This window comes from Rutilus rutilus (genome assembly GCF_951802725.1).
Source record: "Rutilus rutilus genome assembly, chromosome: 13".
In the NCBI taxonomy this organism is placed as follows: Eukaryota; Metazoa; Chordata; class Actinopteri; order Cypriniformes; family Leuciscidae; genus Rutilus; species Rutilus rutilus.
The window spans coordinates 13,341,350-13,365,466 of NC_140218.1; the positions used below are offsets into that span (position 1 = coordinate 13,341,350).

The following is a 24,117-nucleotide window of genomic DNA, read 5'->3' on the forward strand; positions in this document are numbered from 1 at the left end:
GACTGACCACTAGGCTATTGAGGCTAGCACAATTCTACAATTTAATAAATATTAGAACCTTATTGTGTAAGAAACATAGGGGGAACGGAATCCGACGGCAAAAAACAGCTGTCGGAATCCGTTCCTCCACTCCCATTATGAGAGGTGTTGATGTAATGGCTTAAAAAATGCTGATTCTATTTTGTGTGTGGATGGAGCTTAACTTGCAACAGTTTAAAGAATATATTTTTTGCCTTTTATTATGATAGGAAAGTATAGTATCAAGAAAGTTCGATGACCCGGGACTTGAACTCGGGTCGCCCCAAAGCTAAAAAAAAATATTGTCAGGGGACTGACCACTAGGCTATTGAGGCTAGCAAAATTCTACAATTTAATAAATATTAGAACCTTATTGTGTAAGAAACATAGGGGGAACGGAATCCGACGGCAAAAAAACAGCTGTCGGAATCCGTTCCCCCACTCCCATTATGAGAGGTGTTGATGTAATGGCTTAAAAAATGCTGATTCTATTTTGTGTGTGGATGGAGCTTAACTTGCAACAGTTTAAAGAATATATTTTTTGCCTTTTATTATGATAGGAAAGTATAGTATCAAGAAGTTCGATGACCCGGGACTTGAACTCCGGTCGCCCCAAAGCTAAAAAAAAATATTGTCAGGGGACTGACCACTAGGCTATTGAGGCTAGCAAAATGCAACAATTTAATAAATATTAGAACCTTATTGTGTAAGAACCATAGGGGGAACCGAATCCGACGGCAAAAAAACAGCTGTCGGAATCCGTTCCCCCACTCCCATTATGAGAGGTGTTGATGTAATGGCTTAAAAAATGCTGATTCTATTTTGTGTGTGGATGGAGCTTAACTTGCAACAGTTTAAAGAATATATTTTTTGCCTTTTATTATGATAGGAAAGTATAGTATCAAGAAAGTTCGATGACCCGGGACTTGAACTCGGGTCGCCCCAAAGCTAAAAAAAAATATTGTCAGGGGACTGACCACTAGGCTATTGAGGCTAACAAAATTCTACAATTTAATAAATATTAGAACCTTATTGTGTAAGAAACATAGGGGGAACGGAATCCGACGGCAAAAAAACAGCTGTCGGAATCCGTTCCCCCACTCCCATTATGAGAGGTGTTGATGTAATGGCTTAAAAAATGCTGATTCTATTTTGTGTGTGGATGGAGCTTAACTTGCAACAGTTTAAAGAATCTATTTTTTGCCTTTTATTATGATAGGAAAGTATAGTATCAAGAAAGTTCGATGACCCGGGACTTGAACTCGGGTCGCCCCAAAGCTAAAAAAAAATATTGTCAGGGACTGACCACTAGGCTATTGAGGCTAGCAAAATTCTACAATTTAATAAATATTAGAACCTTATTGTGTAAGAAACATAGGGGGAACGGAATCCGACGGCAAAAAAACAGCTTTCGGAATCCGTTCCCCCACTCCCATTATGAGAGGTGTTGATGTAATGGCTTAAAAAATGCTGATTCTATTTTGTGTGTGGATGGAGCTTAACTTGCAACAGTTTAAAGAATATATTTTTTGCCTTTTATTATGATAGGAAAGTATAGTATCAAGAAAGTTCGATGACCCGGGACTTGAACTCGGGTCGCCCCAAAGCTAAAAAAAAATATTGTCAGGGGACTGACCACTAGGCTATTGAGGCTAGCACAATTCTACAATTTAATAAATATTAGAACCTTATTGTGTAAGAAACATAGGGGGAACGGAATCCGACGGCAAAAAACAGCTGTCGGAATCCGTTCCTCCACTCCCATTATGAGAGGTGTTGATGTAATGGCTTAAAAAATGCTGATTCTATTTTGTGTGTGGATGGAGCTTAACTTGCAACAGTTTAAAGAATATATTTTTTGCCTTTTATTATGATAGGAAAGTATAGTATCAAGAAAGTTCGATGACCCGGGACTTGAACTCGGGTCGCCCCAAAGCTAAAAAAAAATATTGTCAGGGGACTGACCACTAGGCTATTGAGGCTAGCAAAATTCTACAATTTAATAAATATTAGAACCTTATTGTGTAAGAAACATAGGGGGAACGGAATCCGACGGCAAAAAAACAGCTGTCGGAATCCGTTCCCCCACTCCCATTATGAGAGGTGTTGATGTAATGGCTTAAAAAATGCTGATTCTATTTTTGTGTGTGGATGGAGCTTAACTTGCAACAGTTTAAAGAATATATTTTTTGCCTTTTATTATGATAGGAAAGTATAGTATCACGAAAGTTCGACGACCCTGGACTTGAACTCGGGTTGCCCAAAGCTAAAAAAAATATTGTCATGGTACTGACAACTAGGCTATTGAGACTAGTAACTTCCTTCAATTTGATAAATATTAGAACCTTATTGTGTAATAAAACATAGGGGGAACGGAATCCGACGGCAAATAGTTCAGCTGTCGAAATCCGTTCCCCCACTCCCATTATGAGAGGTGTTGATGTAATGGCTTAAAAAATGCTGATTCTATTTTGTGTGTGGATGGAGCTTAACTTGCAACAGTTTAAAGAATATATTTTTTGCCTTTTATTATGATAGGAAAGTATAGTGTTAAGAAAGTTCGACGACCCTGGACTTGAACTCTGGTTGCCCAAAGCTAAAAAAAATATTGTCAGGGTACTGACAACTAGGCTATTGAGACTAGTAACTTCCTTCAATTTGATAAATATTAGAACCTTATTGTGTAAGAAACATAGGGGGAACGGAATCCGACGGCAAATAGTTCAGCTGTCGAAATCCGTTCCCCCACTCCCATTATGAGAGGTGTTGATGTAATGGCTTAAAAAATGACGATTCTATTTTGTGTGTGGATGGAGCTTAACTTGCAACAGTTTAAAGAATATATTTTTTGCCTTTTATTATGATAGGAAAGTATAGTATCAAGAAAGTTCGATGACCCGGGACTTGAACTCGGGTCGCCCCAAAGCTAAAAAAAAATATTGTCAGGGGACTGACCACTAGACTATTGAGGCTAGCAAAATTCTACAATTTAATAAATATTAGAACCTTATTGTGTAAGAAACATAGGGGGAACGGAATCCGACGGCAAAAAAACTGCTGTCGGAATCCGTTCCCCCACTCACATTATGAGAGGTGTTGATGTAATGGCTTAAAAAATGCTGATTCTATTTTTGTGAGTGTATGGAGCTTAAACAGCATCAATTTGATAAATATAAGAACCTCAGTGTGTCAGAAATATGGGGGGAACAGAATCCGACGGCAAAAAGAAAAACAGTTGTCAGAATCCGTTCCCCCACTCCCATTATGAGAGGTGTTGATGTAATGGCTTAAAAAATGCCGATTGTATTTTGTGTGTGGATGGAGCTTAACTTGCAACAGTTTAAAGAATATATTTTTTGCCTTTTATTATGATAGGAAAGTATAGTATCAAGAAAGTTCGATGACCCGGGACTTGAACTCGGGTCGCCCCAAAGCTAAAAAAAAACATTGTCAGGGGACTGACCACTAGGCTATTGAGGCTAGCAAAATGCTACAATTTAATAAATATTAGAACCTTATTGTGTAAGAAACATAGGGGGAACGGAATCCGACGGCAAAAAAACAGCTGTCGGAATCCGTTCCCCCACTCCCATTATGAGAGGTGTTGATGTAATGGCTTAAAAAATGCTGATTCTATTTTGTGTGTGGATGGAGCTTAACTTGCAACAGTTTAAAGATTATATTTTTTGCCTTTTATTATGATAGGAAAGTATAGTATCAAGAAAGTTCGATGACCCGGGACTTGAACTCGGGTCGCCCCAAAGCTAAAAAGAAATATTGTCAGGGGACTGACCACTAGGCTATTGAGACTAGTAACTTCCTTCAATTTGATAAATTTTATAACCTTATTGTGTAAGAAACATAGGGGGAACGGAATCCGACGGCAAATAGTTCAGCTGTCGAAATCCGTTCCCCCACTCCCATTATGAGAGGTGTTGATGTAATGGCTTAAAAAATGCTGATTCTATTTTTGTGAGTGTATGGAGCTTAAACAGCATCAATTTGATAAATATAAGAACCTCAGTGTGTCAGAAATATGGGGGGAACAGAATCCGACTGCAAAAAGAAAAACAGTTGTCAGAATCCGTTCCCCCACTCCCATTATGAGAGGTGTTGATGTAATGGCTTAAAAAATGACGATTCTATTTTGTGTGTGGATGGAGCTTAACTTGCAACAGTTTAAAGAATATATTTTTTGCCTTTTATTATGATAGGAAAGTATAGTATCAAGAAAGTTCGATGACCCGGGACTTGAACTCGGGTCGCCCCAAAGCTAAAAAAAAATATTGTCAGGGGACTGACCACTAGACTATTGAGGCTAGCAAAATTCTACAATTTAATAAATATTAGAACCTTATTGTGTAAGAAACATAGGGGGAACGGAATCCGACGGCAAAAAAACTGCTGTCGGAATCCGTTCCCCCACTCACATTATGAGAGGTGTTGATGTAATGGCTTAAAAAATGCTGATTCTATTTTTGTGAGTGTATGGAGCTTAAACAGCATCAATTTGATAAATATAAGAACCTCAGTGTGTCAGAAATATGGGGGGAACAGAATCCGACGGCAAAAAGAAAAACAGTTGTCAGAATCCGTTCCCCCACTCCCATTATGAGAGGTGTTGATGTAATGGCTTAAAAAATGCCGATTGTATTTTGTGTGTGGATGGAGCTTAACTTGCAACAGTTTAAAGAATATATTTTTTGCCTTTTATTATGATAGGAAAGTATAGTATCAAGAAAGTTCGATGACCCGGGACTTGAACTCGGGTCGCCCCAAAGCTAAAAAAAAACATTGTCAGGGGACTGACCACTAGGCTATTGAGGCTAGCAAAATGCTACAATTTAATAAATATTAGAACCTTATTGTGTAAGAAACATAGGGGGAACGGAATCCGACGGCAAAAAAACAGCTGTCGGAATCCGTTCCCCCACTCCCATTATGAGAGGTGTTGATGTAATGGCTTAAAAAATGCTGATTCTATTTTGTGTGTGGATGGAGCTTAACTTGCAACAGTTTAAAGAATATATTTTTTGCCTTTTATTATGATAGGAAAGTATAGTATCAAGAAAGTTCGATGACCCGGGACTTGAACTCGGGTCGCCCCAAAGCTAAAAAGAAATATTGTCAGGGGACTGACCACTAGGCTATTGAGACTAGTAACTTCCTTCAATTTGATAAATATTAGAACCTTATTGTGTAAGAAACATAGGGGGAACGGAATCCGACGGCAAATAGTTCAGCTGTCGAAATCCGTTCCCCCACTCCCATTATGAGAGGTGTTGATGTAATGGCTTAAAAAATGCTGATTCTATTTTTGTGAGTGTATGGAGCTTAAACAGCATCAATTTGATAAATATAAGAACCTCAGTGTGTCAGAAATATGGGGGGAACAGAATCCGACGGCAAAAAGAAAAACAGTTGTCAGAATCCGTTCCCCCACTCCCATTATGAGAGGTGTTGATGTAATGGCTTAAAAAATGCTGATTCTATTTTGTGTGTGGAAGAAGCTTAACTTGCAACAGTTTAAAGAATATATTTTTTGCCTTTTATTATGATAGGAAAGTATAGTATCAAGAAAGTTCGATGACCCGGGACTTGAACTCGGGTCGCCCCAAAGCTAAAAAAAAATATTGTCAGGGGACTGACCACTAGGCTATTGAGGCTAGCAAAATTCTACAATTTAATAAATATTAGAACCTTATTGTGTAAGAAACATAGGGGGAACGGAATCCGACGGCAAAAAAACAGCTGTCGGAATCCGTTCCCCCACTCCCATTATGAGAGGTGTTGATGTAATGGCTTAAAAAATGCTGATTCTATTTTGTGTGTGGATGGAGCTTAACTTGCAACAGTTTAAAGAATATATTTTTTGCCTTTTATTATGATAGGAAAGTATAGTATCAAGAAAGTTCGACGACCCTTGACTTGAACTCGGGTTGCCCAAAGCTAAAAAAAATATTGTCATGGTACTGACAACTAGGCTATTGAGACTAGTAACTTCCTTCAATTTGATAAATATTAGAACCTTATTGTGTAAGAAACATAGGGGGAACGGAATCCGACGGCAAATAGTTCAGCTGTCGAAATCCGTTCCCCCACTCCCATTATGAGAGGTGTTGATGTAATGGCTTAAAAAATGCTGATTCTATTTTTGTGAGTGTATGGAGCTTAAACAGCATCAATTTGATAAATATAAGAACCTCAGTGTGTCAGAAATATGGGGGGAACAGAATCCGACGGCAAAAAGAAAAACAGTTGTCAGAATCCGTTCCTCCACTCCCATTATGAGAGGTGTTGATGTAATGGCTTAAAAAATGCTGATTCTATTTTGTGTGTGGAAGAAGCTTAACTTGCAACAGTTTAAAGAATATATTTTTTGCCTTTTATTATGATAGGAAAGTATAGTATCAAGAAAGTTCGATGACCCGGGACTTGAACTCCGGTCGCCCCAAAGCTAAAAAAAAATATTGTCAGGGGACTGACCACTAGGCTATTGAGGCTAGCAAAATGTAACAATTTAATAAATATTAGAACCTTATTGTGTAAGAAACATAGGGGGAACCGAATCCGACGGCAAAAAAACAGCTGTCGGAATCCGTTCCCCCACTCCCATTATGAGAGGTGTTGATGTAATGGCTTAAAAAATGCCGATTCTATTTTGTGTGTGGATGGAGCTTAACTTGCAACAGTTTAAAGAATATATTTTTTGCCTTTTATTATGATAGGAAAGTATAGTATCAAGAAAGTTCGATGACCCGGGACTTGAACTCGGGTCGCCCCAAAGCTAAAAAAAAATATTGTCAGGGGACTGACCACTAGGCTATTGAGGCTAGCAAAATGCAACAATTTAATAAATATTAGAACCTTATTGTGTAAGAAACATAGGGGGAACGGAATCCGACGGCAAAAAAACAGCTGTCGGAATCCGTTCCCCCACTCCCATTATGAGAGGTGTTGATGTAATGGCTTAAAAAATGCTGATTCTATTTTTGTGTGTGGATGGAGCTTAACTTGCAACAGTTTAAAGAATATATTTTTTGCCTTTTATTATGATAGGAAAGTATAGTATCACGAAAGTTCGATGACCCGGGACTTGAACTCGGGTCGCCCCAAAGCTAAAAAAAAACATTGTCAGGGGACTGACTACTAGGCTATTGAGGCTAGCAAAATGCTACAATTTAATAAATATTAGAACCTTATTGTGTAAGAAACCTAGGGGGAACGGAATCCGACGGCAAAAAAACAGCTGTCGGAATCCGTTCCCCCACTCCCATTATGAGAGGTGTTGATGTAATGGCTTAAAAAATGCTGATTCTATTTTGTGTGTGGATGGAGCTTAACTTGCAACAGTTTAAAGAATATATTTTTTGCCTTTTATTATGATAGGAAAGTATAGTATCAAGAAAGTTCGACGACCCTGGACTTGAACTCTGGTTGCCCAAAGCTAAAATAAATATTGTCAGGGTACTGACAACTAGGCTATTGAGACTAGTAACTTCCTTCAATTTGATAAATATTAGAACCTTATTGTGTAAGAAACATAGGGGGAACGGAATCCGACGGCAAATAGTTCAGCTGTCGAAATCCGTTCCCCCACTCCCATTATGAGAGGTGTTGATGTAATGGCTTAAAAAATGCTGATTCTATTTTTGTGAGTGTATGGAGCTTAAACAGCATCAATTTGATAAATATAAGAACCTCAGTGTGTCAGAAATATGGGGGGAACAGAATCCGACGGCAAAAAGAAAAACAGTTGTCAGAATCCGTTCCCCCACTCCCATTATGAGAGGTGTTGATGTAATGGCTTAAAAAATGCCGATTGTATTTTGTGTGTGGATGGAGCTTAACTTGCAACAGTTTAAAGAATATATTTTTTGCCTTTTATTATGATAGGAAAGTATAGTATCAAGAAAGTTCGATGACCCGGGACTTGAACTCGGGTCATAATAAGCTGAAAAACAATGAATGCATGTGCAGAGTGTACGGACCACTAGGCTATTGGCTTTATTAATTAGCTATAATGTCATAAATATTAGAACCTCATTGTGTAAGAAACATAGGGGGAACAGAATCCGACGGCAAATAGTTCAGCTGTCGAAATCCGTTCCCCCACCCCAATGATGAGAGATGTTGATGTATCGGCTTAAAATATGCTTATTCTATTCTGTGTGTGGATGGATCTTAAACAGCATCAATTTGATAAATATTAGAACCTCAGTGTGTCAGAAACATAGGGGGAACAGAATCCGACGGCAAAAAAAACAGCTGTCGGAATCCGTTCCCCCACTCCCACAATGAGAGGTGTTGATGTAATGGCTTAAAAAATACTGATTTTATTTTTGTGTGTGGATGGAGCTTAACTTGCATCAGTTTAAAGAATATATTTTTTGCCTTTTATTATGATAGGACAGTATAGAATCAAGAAACTTTGACGAACCGGGACTTGAACTCGGGTCGCCCAAAGCTAAAAAAAAACTAATATTGTCAGGGAACTGACCACTAGGCTATTGAGGCTAGCAATTTGCTGCAAGTTGATAAATCTTAGAACCTTATTCTTCAATAAACATAGGGGGAACAGAATCCGACGGCAAAAAAAACCAGCTGTCGGAATCCGTTCCCCCACTCCCATTATGAGAGGTGTTGATGTAATGGCTTAAAAAATGCTGATTTTATTTTTGTGTGTGGATGGAGCTTAACTTGCATCATTTTAAGGCCAATATTTAGCCAAGCATTACTTGAAAAAAATAAATATATTTACTGTATTTATTTGCTATATAAACTTCCATGACTTTTCCAGGCCTGTAAAACACCATTTAAAACAAAATATTTTCATGACTGTGCAGCCCTGTATCTAATAATATTTGTAAATAAATATTTTATATGAGGCTGCTAGTATAATAAAATATACCTTTCCAGTTTGAACTCAAATTAGTAACGCTTTACAAGGTTTCATTTGTTAACATTAGTTAACTACATTAGCAAATATGAATTAACAATGAAAAAATTCTAAAGCATTTATTAATCTTAGTTGATGTTAATTTCTGCATTTACTAATACATTTTTAAAATCGTATAATATTATTTAATGGACCTCAACTGACATGAGCGAACATTGAACAATTGTATTTTTATTAACATTAACGAAGATAAAAACTAACAAATGTATAGCTCACTGTTGGTTAATTCGTTAAACTAATGTTAACTAATGAGACCTTTGGAAGCTTTTTTCCCCCCACAGAATGAAAAATACAAAAGGAAATTGCGACTTTTTATCTCAGAATTATGACTATTCTTCTCACAATTGCGAGTTTATATCCTGCAATTCATTTTGTTTTCATAACTGTGAAATGTAAACTCAATGAATGGTTCCAGGGACCATGTGCATTTGTAGATACTAACTTGCTCCAAGTAAAGCCAAATTTTAAGCAATTTGCTTGCCAAGATCTTTAAATCCCAAGTAAATATAAGCATATGGTTGAACGCAATGACTACACATTCTAATCTCAGAACATCTTTTAAACTCTTTAGACACTGGTGCTGCTGTCTTTGGATGTTTCAGTGGTGTGACATTGTGAGAGGACTCGCAGTGGGTTTCTGGCGTTGACACACATCTGCCAGGTGAACGTATGTGACAGATGCCCTCCCTGCAGCGCTGTGACCTCTGCAAGGGCCGCCCAATGATAGTGGCGCCCAGGAGACCTCATGCTTGGAGCCTGGAGTGATAATCTATGAAGAGCTAAAGCAAAGATGCATCGGATCAAGGTCAAGACACAGTATGAGATTTGTTTGTTGGCTTCACAAGTGTTGTTACCTGAGAGGGTTGAAACTGCAAAACAGCTCATTGTTGAGCGATGATCCATGAAAATATTTTGTATAATATCATATAAATTGCACCTGTTGTACAACACTACCAGTGTTTGTTAGGTTAAGTTGGGCAGGTCATTACGAAAAGGTCTGTGAAAGTGATTTTGTGCCTTTTTGGGATGGCACCACAAGGCGCCGTTCACTTGCAGAATAACTTGCACATATGCAATGTGGTCTGTGAAGTTCAATCACAACTCCAAAGGTTTCTGGCTTTCTGGTTTCTGAGTTATGGTTGACCAACCTAGATGAATAAAGAAGTTGTGATGAAGTGTTGGGTTGGCTGAGATCACAAGTAGTTTTGTCTTCGCAAGGCTGAGTTAAAGATGGCGGTCCTTCATCCAGCAAGAAATGTCTGTCAGGCAGGCTGAGATGCGAAAAGCTACTGTCAAAACCTCTGGTTGGAATGAGAGGTAGAGTTGTGTGTCATCAGCATAGCAGTGATAGGAAAAACCATGTTTCTGAATGACAGGTCCTAGTGATGACAAATAGATGGAGAAGAGAAGTGGTCCAAGCACTGAGCCCAGAGGCACCCCACTAGCTAGATGTTGCGACTAAGACACCTCACCCTTCCACGACACTCTGAAGGACCTACCTGAGAGGTAAGACTTCAACCACTGGAGTGCGGTTCCTAAGATGCCCTTCATCCTTAGGATTGACAGTAGGATATGGTGGTTAACTGTGTCAAAGCAGCAGACAGATCCAGCAAGATGAGTACTGAGGATTTGGGAGCTGCTCTTGCCAGTCTCAGAGCTTCAATAACCGAGAGCATAGCAGTCTCAGTTGAGTGGCCGCTTTTGAAACCAGACTGGTTGTTATCCAGGTGGTTTGTTCTGTGTAAGAAAGGAAGACACTTGGTTGAACGCGACTCGTTCAAGTGTCTTAGCAATAAATGGAAGAAGGGATCTGTAGTTTTCTAAAAGTGCTGGATTTAGTGAGTTATCCGAGCCTGCTTAAATGCTGTGCGAAATGTACCAGTGTAAAGAGAGGTGTAGATGATGTGAGTGAGTGCAGGTACAACTGAAGAAGAAATGGGATCAAGCGGACAGGTAGTAGTGGGATTGGAAAGGATAAGCTTGGAGACTTTTGCCTCCGAGAGCGGAGAGGAGGAGGGGGGAATGTGTGTGTTAGCTGTTAAGATGTGTGTTTCAGTTTGTGGTGTGGAAAATTGGCCGCTGATGGTTGTTTTATTTATAAAGAATGTGGCAAAGTCGTCAGCTGTTTTAGGTTTGATGATGAGGAAAAGGTTTTGAAAAGCGTGTGAGAGTCACAATTCTAAGGTAAAAGGACAGAATATTGAGTTTATATCTTTCAATTCTGATTTTCTTCTTAGAATTGTAAGATCACAAATCTCAAAATTACCTTTTATTTTTTTTATTCTTTCCTGCTACTTCAGAACTGTCATTTTCTGCCACCAGGCAACACGTCATCACTGTTTAAAACACCCAAATGGTAGAAGCCGTCACTTTAGCAAAATTTCGTAGGAAATAAATAGCGTAGCGATGAACAAAGCACAGCTCACACAGAAGTCGCTTTCAAACCAAGCAGATTTATGTTGGTTAACGCAACAAATCTGTATGACCAACTTGAACCCGGTGCGAAATCTTCATGGGAAAAGCTTTCACCCTGTGTTTCACCCTCTTCCTATTGAAATGACTGGATTTCGCTTGAGAACATTCACAGAACAGTGGTAAATGTGACCACCTTTACACTGACAAAAATAAAATGACTTGTTAAAGGGATAGTTGGGCCAAAAATGATATTTAACCCATGATTTACTCACCCTGAAGCCGTTCGAGATGCATATGTCAATCTTTTTTCAGACGAACGCATTTTCAGTTATTTTAGAAAATGTCTTAGATCTTTCAGTGGTTATAGTGTGAAGCTATGGGGTCCACCTCCTCCAAGTCCCAAAATGTGCATGCATCCTTCACAAAAGTAATCCATCCGGCTCCAGGGGGATAAACGAAGGCCTTCTGAGGGTTTTGTCGTAAAAATATTCATATTTAAAACTTTATAAATGAAAATAACTGGCTTCCGGTAGCGGTCGACGCGCGTTCACGGAGATGGATGCTGGCGTATGACGTAGGACGTAGCGTAGGAAGCGTCGTGACGTAGAACGAACGTAGAGTTTTGTTTTGCTCTGTTCTCTGGCTGCGCTATCACGTTCGTTCTACGCTATCTCCGTGAACGCGCGTCGACCGCTACCGGAAGCCAGTTATTTTCATTTATAAAGTTTTAAATATGAATATTTTTACGACAAAACCGCACGGATTACCCTCAGAAGGCCTTCGTTTATCCCCCTGGAGCCGGATGGATTACTTTTGTGAAGGATGCATGCACATTTTGGGACTTGAAGGAGGTGGACCCCATAGCTTCACATTATAACCACTGAAAGATCTAAGACATTTTCTAAAATAACTGAAAATGCGTTTGTCTGAAAAAAGATTGACATATGCATCTCGAACGGCTTGAGGGTGAGTAAATCATGGGTTAAATATCATTTTGGGCCGAACTATCCCTTTAAAGGAAACTTCCGGGTTCAATATGTTAAGTCCAATTGACGCAATGTTCTGCATAATGTTGATTTCCACAAAAAAAAAAAAAAAAAATTCATGCTATCAACATATTTTGTCAATTATATGCAACATATTGCACTCAGAATTTTCCTTTAAAGTCGGCATGAAACAGAAGTTGTGAAAGTGTTTTCTTCACTATTGTAATATTGTATATCTGAGTGAAACGGCTTCTCTGAACTTTCTTTTTGTCCATGGGGAATTGATTGGATGGTTGTGGTTTGCTATTGGTGGAACTCATGTGAGTGACAGGTTGCCCCGCCCTCATGGCGGTAAACACGTCATCAGAGAAAGAAAAAAGGGAGGGGAAGTTATTATAAAGATTATGAGGGCACATACATTTTTTTTAATAAAATAATATTCAACATTATGAAACACATTTTGTCAATTGAGCTCCTGGAATTTCTTTTAAGAGGTAAGTTTTAATGAATTTCGAACCGCTTTATAAAATAAATCAAGCAATTATATTCTTTTGAATCCTCCAAACCATATCTGCATTTACTTCCATTGTTGTTGTGTGTTTTTTTTAGTTTTTTTTTTTAAGTATTGTTAATTAACATTATGACAAATTATGTTCGTGCTCAACTGCATTTTGGATACTAAGGCTAATCAAATGTCCTTTCAAATCAAGGTGAAATTAGCAATGTTATTTGTGCATTATGATAAAAAATGATTGTAATTCACTGGTGTTCATATTCAACTGAAAGCTCTGTATGCAAACCTTCCAAACCGCTAACAAAAAAGTAGTGTACTGTAGGTGTGTGTCTGTAACCCACTTAAACGAACAAAAGCCTTTGTGTGATGATGCATTTCACAAACAGCAGATGAATAGTAGTGTTTATTCAAACGAGCACCATTCTGAATAAAACAAATTCATCATGTCCATGTGTCGAGGAGGCATAAAACTCTACCCTCATGCAAAGGTCACTGTAAAATGTACAGGTATCTTTATTGCAGAGAAGATCAAATTCTTTTAAATGTTTACTTTTTATTCTCTGTATAATCTTATTATGTCTTATTGCACCCTCCCCTTTGATATATTTTAGTATGTAACAATTCGTATCTCGTTTCCCTGGTTATTGTGTTGTGATCGTTTGGTTATGGTTGGCTTTCTTGCTGCGTCAGAAGCATCCGTAAACATCATTTACAATAGGTCCATATGAGTCGCCATATACATCACATGTCGGTGTCACTTCATGTGCCATTCTCCCTTAGAAAATCAAAAAGTTTTAAAAACCGCATCGATAAAAAAACAACACCAGCGAGGAAATCGAACTAAAAATGCAATTGTGTGCTAGATCATGAGAGTCTCGCCAATAGAAACTCCAGGAATTAATGGCGCCAATGTCTTACGCATTGTTCGTCGCGCTCCTGTCCGTTTAAAAAGTCGAAGTGAGACGTTATGCAAGGAAAAAAATCGCGATCATCCTGGCATCGCGAAACTGTCTTTTCCAGGAAAAGGCGCTTGGAGCCTGAAACGCGGTGGCATCTTTTTGTTCCCCCCTCTCCGGTCCGACCTCATACGGTCGTGACCCGCATGACCACCTCGCGGTTGGTGGCGGTGCCGAGCCGCGGGTCGCTGGGCCGCAGTTGACTGAGGATGTGGAGGATGGTGTATCCGCAGTGGTGGTTGAGGATAGTCCTTAACCTGCGCACTCGCTGGCCCCCCCTGCTGCCGCTGGCCAGGCCGTGCGTGTTGCTGCGTGAGCCGCGGTTGCCTGCCTTACTGCTGGAGCTCAACGGGTCTCCCAAGTCCTTCGCCTTCTCATAGTTCAATACTTTCCACTGCTGGTTTACAGCTTGCCATCGCTTGAAGATTCTGTACACGGATGAGCCCTCGTGGATAATAAGGCCTGTGGGGAATTATAGATTAGGGGATGTTACTTATTGATTCGACAACACTTTACAAAAAGGTTCAATTGTTTAGGCAACATGAGAAAATGCACTAGGAATCATGAACTAACAATGAACAAGATTTCTAACAGCATTTATTCATCTAGGACTAGGTTAATATTATTTTATTATATATATATATATATATATATATATGACACATAAATTAACCTGAATAATATTATTGTAGAATATATAAAAAAAATAGTTTATATATTTTAATTTATATAAACAATACTTTTTAATATAAAAAAAAATATATATATATTTTATATGCATTGTATTTTACATAGTAACATTACATAACATAAATGATCATACGTGTAACATACGTTACATAAATGAAAAAAGTACAAATTAATAAATTTTTAAAATATTATTCAAATTATGTTTATATAAATTAAAAATATATTACAATAATATATAATGTTTATGTAAATTACCATTTACATTTTTGATATTAAATTTAATTATTTTTTATTAATTTGAATATTACTATAAATAACTTAACTGATGTTCATTCACAATATACTCAAACTTATTATTTTGCAATATTGACATATTAAAATGTAGCCTATTAGTGTAATTAGCACCAAACCAAGATTAATAAATGCTTAAAAAGTATAGTTCATTGTTAGTTCAAGATACCTAATGCTTTACTACATAAAAATGATTACAAATGATATATACATATATAAGTGTGCATATAAAATTATATGAACATAATTTTTAATAATATAATTATTTTTTACAAAATATATTGCATAAATGAACATCAGTATCATCAGTTCATGTATTGTTAACGAAAGTATCATGAAAGTTATTAACAATAGTATATTATATTTATACTATTTATTGTTCACAAAATAAATATTGTTTCATTGTAATGTTACAATATATCAACATATGTAGAAATGAACATAACCATCTAAACATGGTAACCATGGTAAACTGTTAACAAACCTTATCGTAAAGAGTAACAAATTTACATTTACACATATCCAATCATACGTATATGCAAATGTGTGTCTATTAGTCTATAGTTAGTCTATATATAGGAAGTCAAAGAGAGGTCCTAAAACAAACGTGTGTTTGCACTGATTTATCCATGTGGTTGTACTTCTCACCTATGCACACGATGTCCATGAAGCCGTACATGCCGTAGCAGATCTGGAAGAGCAGGTCCTGGCGCTGCCACTTGGCGGACGGGCTGAGAGAAGACCACACCAGCCACGAGATACTGGCGATGAGGAAGAGAGAGCCCAGGATAATGGCGGCAATCTGCACCTTCTCGATCACCGTCAGAGAAATCGCCTGCCACTGAAACACACAACATTAAAAAAAACACACAATAAGATGGCATTTTCTCGCTTTGCTTGTAGAAGCCTATAAATAGAGATGCTAGCCAGTGCTTAGCCCTGACCCAGATACTTCACAAACTGACGCTTCACCTGCAGCGGGTTCTTGGTGCTGATGGCCAGGACTTGGTACTTGAAGTAGCAGAGCTCACAGCTCCAGGATCCTCTCTCACTGATCCAGCGGATGAGGCAGGGCTGGTGTGTGCAGCGCACGGAGCCGTCGCAGCGGCATGGGCTCAACAGCTCCCCCTGCAGGCACGAGAGAACACAATCAAAACACCATACTATTTACTATTGTAATAAACGTTCCTGGACTTATAGACCCTATGCACCAGAGAAACAAGAGCGCCGCCATTTTTTGAATTTTGTCTTTGAACTTCCGTTTTTGCGGTAGCTCTGTATATATCTATGGCATCGCTGTTGAAGAGTGATTCAACAACTGGTGAAGTGGATTTACTTATTGTAGTTAACTATAGATATCATGAGCTTTGTAATGCTTGAAGCGGATGTCATAACAGATGTCAGTAGACCGGGAAGATTTTAAAAACCGAGCGGTTCATTCATAAACCCGTAAGATCTTACCTTCATGCTGTGGAAATACAAAGCCGTCAGACAGAACTCAACGAGCGCAGAGCTGAAAAGAGGCGGAGCTACATAAGGTCTATTGTGCCAGGAAAATATGTTTTGTCAATCATAATAACTTTCTCTGCCTCTGAAATAGCCTCTTTTCTGCTGGCGTCACCAAGGCTGTGAGTGGGAAGAAATAAGATTAGCCAAAAATATCATAGCCAAACTATTATGATCCAGTCAAATCCCGAGCAACACAATTAAGTCCCAGACCTGCATATTCAGCTTTATTTGGACATGTAGACGTGAACTGAACTGGAAATGCTATGGTAACACTTTATTTTACAGTGTCCTTGTTGCACATGTTACATGTAGTTACTGTAGTAATAACCTAACCTTATAGTAAGTACATGTAGTTAATAATTATTATACAGTACTTGCATTTATAATTACACTGTAACACGGACACCTTTAAATAAAGTGTAACCAATGCTATTATATCTTGTATTTTTCAATAATTAAAAAATGTGGTCACACTTTAGATTAGGGTCAAAATCTCACTATTAACTACGATAAACTCCTAATTACTGCTTATTAATAGTAAGGTAGTTGTTATGTTTAGGTATTAAGTATGATTAAGGCATTTAGAATATGATCATGCAGAATAAGGCATTAATATGTGCTATTTAAGTACGAATAAACAGTCAATATCCTAGTAATGTGCATGCTAATAAGCAACTAGTTAATAGTGAGAATTGGACTAAACTAATGTGTTTTTGTTTTTGAAATGTTTTTGAAAAAAGTTGCATTTATTTGATCAAAAATACAGTAAAAATCTTAATATTGTGAAATATTATTACAATGTAAAATATCAGTTTTCTGTATGAATATATTATAAAACGTAATTTATTCTTGCAACAGAAACACTGTATTTTCAGCATCATCACTCCTGTCTAGTGTCACATGATCCTCCAGAAATCATTCTAATATGATGATTTGCAGCTCAAGAAACATTTCTGATTATTATCAATGTTGAAAACATGTTTGAACTGTTCAACTGACCAATCAGAATCAAGTAACCAAGAGATTTGTGTAATAAAACATTACAGATGAAACTGTTTTTCCCTGTTTTATATTCCTGCATATATGACTAACATAAACTATCATTCCGATTTAAAGGAGAACTCCGGTCAATTTTAACATTGAGCAAATCTTTTTGTACATTTGGAGTGCTGTCAGTACAGAGAACAACGACAAAAATCGGTGTTGCCTACACCGTGTTATCCTCGTTTTAAAATTTGCACCCTGTTGACTTCAATGGGGCAAGTTTTAAACCTGCTTTTAGCCTCTTAACATCCTTGATGTGTCATTACAAGTGCACAGGTCATGTGAGTGATTCCTTCGGAGTGAACGCGGGTGAATCTGACTGCAGTAGATGTGAAAGAAATATATAAAAAATGATGTTTATTCAGCCAGCGCACATACCTGTATTTACATCCTGTTTTCGGTCGAAGTCCACAGTAATCGATTGTCGAGTTCACGCGCATAGGTTTAGTACCTATGATCACCCGCGTGAACTCGACAATCGACTACTGTGGACTTCGACCGAAAACAGGATGTAAATACAGGTATGTGCGCTGGCTGAATAAACATCATTTTTATCAATATCTTTCACATCTACTGCAGTCAGATTCACCCGCGTTCACTCCGAAGGAATCACTCACATGACCTGTGCACTTGTAATGACACATCAAGGATGTTAAGAGGCTAAAAGCAGGTTTAAAACTTGCCCCATTGAAGTCAACAGGGTGCAAATTTTAAAACGAGGATAACTCGGTGTAGGCAACACCGATTTTTGTCATTGTTCTCTGTACTGACAGCACTCCAAATGTACAAAAAAATGAGCTCAATGTTAAAACTGACCGGAGTTCTCCTTTAATTTCGTCCAGTGCTTCCAAACAAAGACGTTGGTTTCCAGAGTCTCAGATGATCACGTGAGCGTCCAGTGGGATCACGACACAACACATCTGCTGAAAGCTGACATCTGTTGCCTTCTAAAGCTGCATTACAGCCGCAGAACCAACGATCCTCATGACTGGACTGCCCACCAGGACAGTGCTGTGGTCCAGTTGATTTACGTAAATGAGATATTACTCATGAACCTGTCCGCCGTTACAAATGATAAATCGATCAGTGACACAGTGTGCATGCGGCTGCTGACGTGAGCTTTGGACTCCAGACTTACGAGCGTGTGGAGGATCTGAAGAGTGTGCAGTTAAAAGACGACGGGTGAGTTATTCTCTCCTCTACTGCTCCAGACACTCAATCAATACACACCTCTGAAAGTCCTGCAGCTCCAGGATTGTTGGGAAAAAAGCTTTTGAGAAATTAGCAGCAGCTTTTGCAAGCTGTCACTCTGGTGCATTCTGTGGTTGCTATGCGGTTGCTAGGCTGTTGTCAACAAAGGAAAAGCTTTAAGAAGCTTTCTCTGCAGTCTTCCGCCAAAATAAAAGCTTGATGGTTTTAAAATTAATTAAGACAGCTATAAATATGTTATTATTAAATACAAATATTAAACAAAATAATAAATATTAATGTTGAAATATTTCACTGTAAAATAAGTATTAGTATTTTAAGAAAAAAAAATTATATTATATTATTATTATTTATTATTTTTGCTATCATTATTTTTATTAATATTCTTATATTGTTATATTGATAAAAATATTAAACAAAATGATAAATACTATAATATTTCACTGTGAAATAAAATTGAGTATATAAAAAATATTTATAAATATATTGAATATTTATTACTACTACTACTACTAATAATAATAATAATAATTATATTATCATTATGTTGACATAAAAATAAACAAAATAATAAATATTACTATTGTAATATTTCACAGTAAAATTAATATCTAAAATATATAATAATCATAATAATAACACAAATAATTATATTATTGTCATATTGATATAAAATATTAAACAAAATCATACATATTACTATTGTTATATTTCACTGTAAAATAAAAATATATAATATATAATAATAATAATAACAATAATTATATTATTAATATTGTTATTATTATTACTATTGTGTTTTCATTGATATAATAATATTAATCAAAATAATAAATATTACTATTGTAATATTTCACTGTAAAATAAAATGGGGTATTTAAAAAAAAGGTACTTATATTAACTATTAATATTATTATATTTTCATATTGATATATAATCACACAGTTTTGGCCAAAGTGTGCAGCCCTACAAACAAGCACAGCAAACCAGTAGCTTTTTATTGCATTTGTAATTTTTTATGAGAAAAAACTTTTTTTTTATCTAGACTTTGCAGCCCTAACTAGGCATGTGCAATTTTCTAGAAAAATTATATCTAAAATGAGGGGTTTGTTCAAATCCTCAACCCTAAGTATGAGCAAGAACCACTAATAATACAGCATCCAGCAAAACCACTGAAAATGACTGTGCCAGGTATATTTAGCAAGAAGAAACCATGAATCAACTAACATTACACATGTAAGAGTACAGCATTTAGAGAGCTGCCAAGAGAACATACAATAGATCCAATGTGAATAACAAGTGGAGGATAAAGAACAGGATGTCCAACTGTGGGGCAGAGATAAAGGACTGTAAGAATGATATAATCTTTAGAGAAAGACTGAATGGCTTCTGAAGTACTGCGGCATAAAAGAAGAAAAGGAGGAAAGCAATCTGTGATCATTAATTGCATCGATTCTTTAACCGTGGTACCAGCGTGTCTAAATGCAATTTTGAGGTGTGACTAGAATCAGAACCACTTTAAGCTTAATAATCACTATTGATTCTGAGAAGAAACACAGATTTATAATGTGTTCATCTCAATTTGTCTGTTAAACACAGAAGCAGGCCAGTAAAGAGATCAGACTTTTACTCGGCACTATTGAGTCAGTCCCGTACGTGAAAAACAAACAGTTGGATCTACTGTGTCCACAATAAAAATCTGCAAAAAAAATAAATCAATTAAAAAGTATACAAATAATAATAATAAAAAAAATATATATATAAACTTAAATGAATAAAAAATAATAATCATTTTAATTTGAATAAAATAAATAAATAAATGTAATTAATTATATTGTGGAAATAAATATTAAGTTTGAACATTTTAAAGTTAATCACATAAAATGTATACGAAATATTTAATTTATGGGTTTTCTTGCTTCCATTAAGGCACAATCATGCTGGAGAAAATGGTCATCAAAAAAATAGCTTATAAATCACTTGTTATGCTATATTATCACCCAATATTGGATTCAATCTTTTTGTCAACTTGTTTTCTTTCAATTAGGACTAGTTTTGTATTTTTATTTGCAATCTGATTAATCGTAGGTCTCATTTATCTGAGAGTAGGAATCTTTTATTTTATTTTATTTTTTTAGTAAAAAAGCATTATTTATGAATAATTTTGGAAATATGGAAAAAAATATGGGAAAAAAATTGGCACTGTTGATCACACTGGTCTACTTTAATGTTTCACCAGGAAGTTTGTTTTGAAATGCTTTTATTTTGTAAATAATGGCACATAGTCACACTTGTGGTGTTCCCGGTCAAAAATGACCGGCCTACAAAAAATAGCTTATAAATTTCACTTGTTATGCTATATTATCATCCAATATTGGATTCAATCTTTTTGTCAACTTGTTCTCTTTCAATTTGGACTGGTTTTATATTTCTGTTTGCATCTGAGCCTCATTTATCTGAGATTAGGTATCTAATTTTTTGAGTAAAAAAAGCATTATTTATGAATAATTTTCACAATATTAAATAAAATATTAAAAAGATTTGCACTGTTGATCACACTAGTCTACTTTAATGTTTCACAAGGAAGTTTGTTTTGAAAAACTTTTATTTTGTACAAAATGGCACAAAGTCATACTTGTGGTGTTCCCGGTCAAAAATGGACGGCCATTGAAAGTGAATGGGAGAGACTGAAAATAAGAGAAATATTTCGTTTTCAGAAGCATGTTATGTTCATGTACACATATACATTAAAGTAGACTAGTGTGATCAACATTTTTAACAACCTCCCCAAACAGAATTAGGCATTGGTAAAATATCTACAATAATATAGTGAAATATTGTAATACGATAAAAAATTCAGAAAAATATAGGCCTACAGCTTATTTTAACTGGACACCAATGTAGAAATATGCGGTTAATTTTTTTTTTAAATACTTTTTTTTTTTTACTGAAAGTCATTGGGGTCCAATGTTGTTTTAGAGTACAGTGTTCCTCAATATATATATTTTTTTTTGCTTTTTTTTTTTTGTTGTTGCACAAAGTCATGTAGGTTTGGAACGACTTAAGTGTAAGTAAATGACAGAATTGCCATTTTTGGTTGACCTATCGCTTTAATTCTGCCAACTGGTGCAGTTATGACCATCTAAACAATAACAATGAATGACTCAGACTAAAATCCTGACAGCGAACTCCTCATGTCTTTATTCTAGTGGCTGTTTTTCTTCTGTCAGTCCGGCACTTTCAACAGCTCACTAAACAATCTACCTGAGCGGCAGGCTTACACTCAAACGCATCTCGCATTGAAAAACACACCGAGGCTGACAAAATCAGATGGACTGCCAGATGGATTGTGTTGGTACATCACTAACATCTCTCCATATTAGCTGATGTCTACGGCTAACTTGCAGCAGACGAGCTTTACAGGTTGCGCACATCTGTTGTTTCGCAGCTTGGCTGCTGACCAAACATCCATCCCGTGTTCCGCCTATACGATCCAAATACAAACGCACGCTGATTTATCCATGAGAATCTGATTACGCTAATACAGACGTTCAGCTCATCGGATGACAAATCAAGCAGGTCATCCATCATGCGATATAAAACATTGCACATCTATTTTGCTCCTGACCATCTTTACAATTAAAAAAAACTAATGCAAGATGCAATTATTATTGTTTTTCCAAACATTTCTTCCAGATCATGTGAATCCAGCTTATAGGCTGTATGTACAACTGTCTTTGCATCGCAAGTGAATCAGCCTCAGGCTGTCCGGGGCTTTAACATCCACATTAGGATCTATACATTTCCACACAGTTCCACGGCTCATAAAAAAGCAATAGAGAGGTTAATTGTGTGGACATATTGAACCTGTAAATCGACATGCTCCAATGGCATACCTGTATCCCATCAAAAGAGAAATGCATTATTAGGTTACGACGTGTTGCCGATGGTCTTTGTTCCGTGAGCTAAACACGTTGCCAATACTTCACCAACAATTCATGTTTTATATTTATTGTAAGCAAGCAAAACTACAGAACAATATTAATAAACACAATATTATGCATGTTTTGTAGAACTAAATGCATATTTGCGCAAATAGTTAAGTCGTGTTCAAGTTAAAGTTGTCTTTAGACTGCACATACTTAATACCAAATTATTTCTCTACGTATAATAGTTTATTTTATTTATTATTATTGTAAGAAATCATATTAAAGTGTTCAGTTACACTTTATTTTAAGGTGTCTTATACGTTTAAGTACTGAATAATATTAAGTAACTACATGTACTTACTAAAGGGTTAGGATTAGGGTTTGTTGCATGTAATTATGCATATATTATAGTTTTACTATAGTAACTGCATGTAACATATGTAACAATGACACTGTAAAATAAAGTGTTACCAAGTGTTCATGTAAGCGTATTTAGCCAACATTAAAAAATATTTCCTTTTGGACAAGTGCATAATTATATCAGTGCATTAACAACAAATGAGGGTAACACTTCATTTTACAGTGTCCCTGTTACACGTTACATGTAGTTACTGTAGTAATAACTATAAATCATGTATAATTACATGCAACTAACTCTAACCCTATAGTAAGTACATGTAGTTAATTACTATTACACAGTACTTTAATGTATAATTACACTGTAACACGGACACCTTCAAATAAAGTGTAACCGAAATGAGCAATGCCGATGAACAACGTACTTTGTGGAGCTGTAGTAATTCACTATAGTAACAATAACAAGCCGCATGTGCAAAATGGTGTAGCAACCACCAACGTTTACATTTAGCAAATACGGCAATAACAGACTAAAGAAAACACACACACAGGCCTTAAAGGTATAAAGGTATACCTGCTCGGGCCCTTGGAAGCAGATTCGACACTGGGGTGTCCTCATGCCGCTGGCCGTGCTGCTGGTGAGGCTGACCGCGTCCAGGCCCGCCTGCAGTTTCGGGTCTTTCTCCTCAAACGCCAGGCTCCTGGGCCTGGGGTCGCTCCCGTAGTATTCTTCCTCATCGTCGCGGCTGGAGCAGTCAACGAAGGGCGGCCATCCGCAGCCGCCCATCCCGAGCCCCCTCATTCTGTCCGAGCGTCTGTTCGGCTCTGCGTCACTGTCGGAGCGTCGAGAAGAACCGGATCGCATGAAAACCAGCACCTTCAGTTCGTTAAAAAACATGCGGATCCGGTTCTTGAACATGTTTGACTACATGTGTGTGTTATATGGCTGAAACGAAATTGTTTAATTGTTAACAGAAAAAAATATGATTATATATAATGATTATATTATTGTTGTTATTTTTATATATTGTTGTTATTATTATGCATTATTGTTTTTATTGGTATTGTTGTTGTTATTGATTCGTTTAGGCCTATTGTTAATATTTTATTCGGCAGAAATGCAGTTGCTACCCCAAAGCCTCAGAGGAAAGTGTCCAAACCAAAGGTAATTGGTCAGAAAAATCTCTGTGCTTGTTGTTTTCCGTCTGATGGCATGTATGTGCTTGTTATGGCCGATGTT

At 36.8% G+C, this 24,117-nt stretch overlaps 1 protein-coding gene across 1 annotated transcript; it reads right to left on the reverse strand.

Annotated features, from left to right (window-relative positions):
* Nucleotides 1-13,277: 13,277 nt before the first annotated feature.
* On the reverse strand, nt 13,278-23,914 carry marchf9 (membrane-associated ring finger (C3HC4) 9). The gene is made up of 4 exons (XM_084429044.1): nt 23,452-23,914; nt 15,802-15,957; nt 15,478-15,670; nt 13,278-14,310 (listed from the first exon to the last, which is right to left on the reverse strand). Exons 1-4 carry the CDS (start codon nt 23,794-23,796, stop codon nt 13,976-13,978), a joined length of 1,029 nt encoding a protein of 342 aa, XP_084285170.1. The 5' UTR covers nt 23,797-23,914; the 3' UTR covers nt 13,278-13,975.
* Between the last annotated feature and the right edge of the window lie 203 nt (nt 23,915-24,117).

Excerpts from the sequence above, each read along its gene's own strand:
- marchf9 (XM_084429044.1), bottom strand. The coding sequence starts at position 23,796 with ATGTTCAAGAACCGGATCCGCATGTTTTTTAACGAACTGAAGGTGCTG. Across the intron at positions 15,958-23,451 it reads GCTTCCAAGGGCCCGAGCAG|GGGGAGCTGTTGAGCCCATG; the intron begins GTATACCTTTAT and ends TCGTGCCTGCAG. Across the intron at positions 15,671-15,801 it reads GCACCAAGAACCCGCTGCAG|TGGCAGGCGATTTCTCTGAC; the intron begins GTGAAGCGTCAG and ends TGTGTGTTTCAG.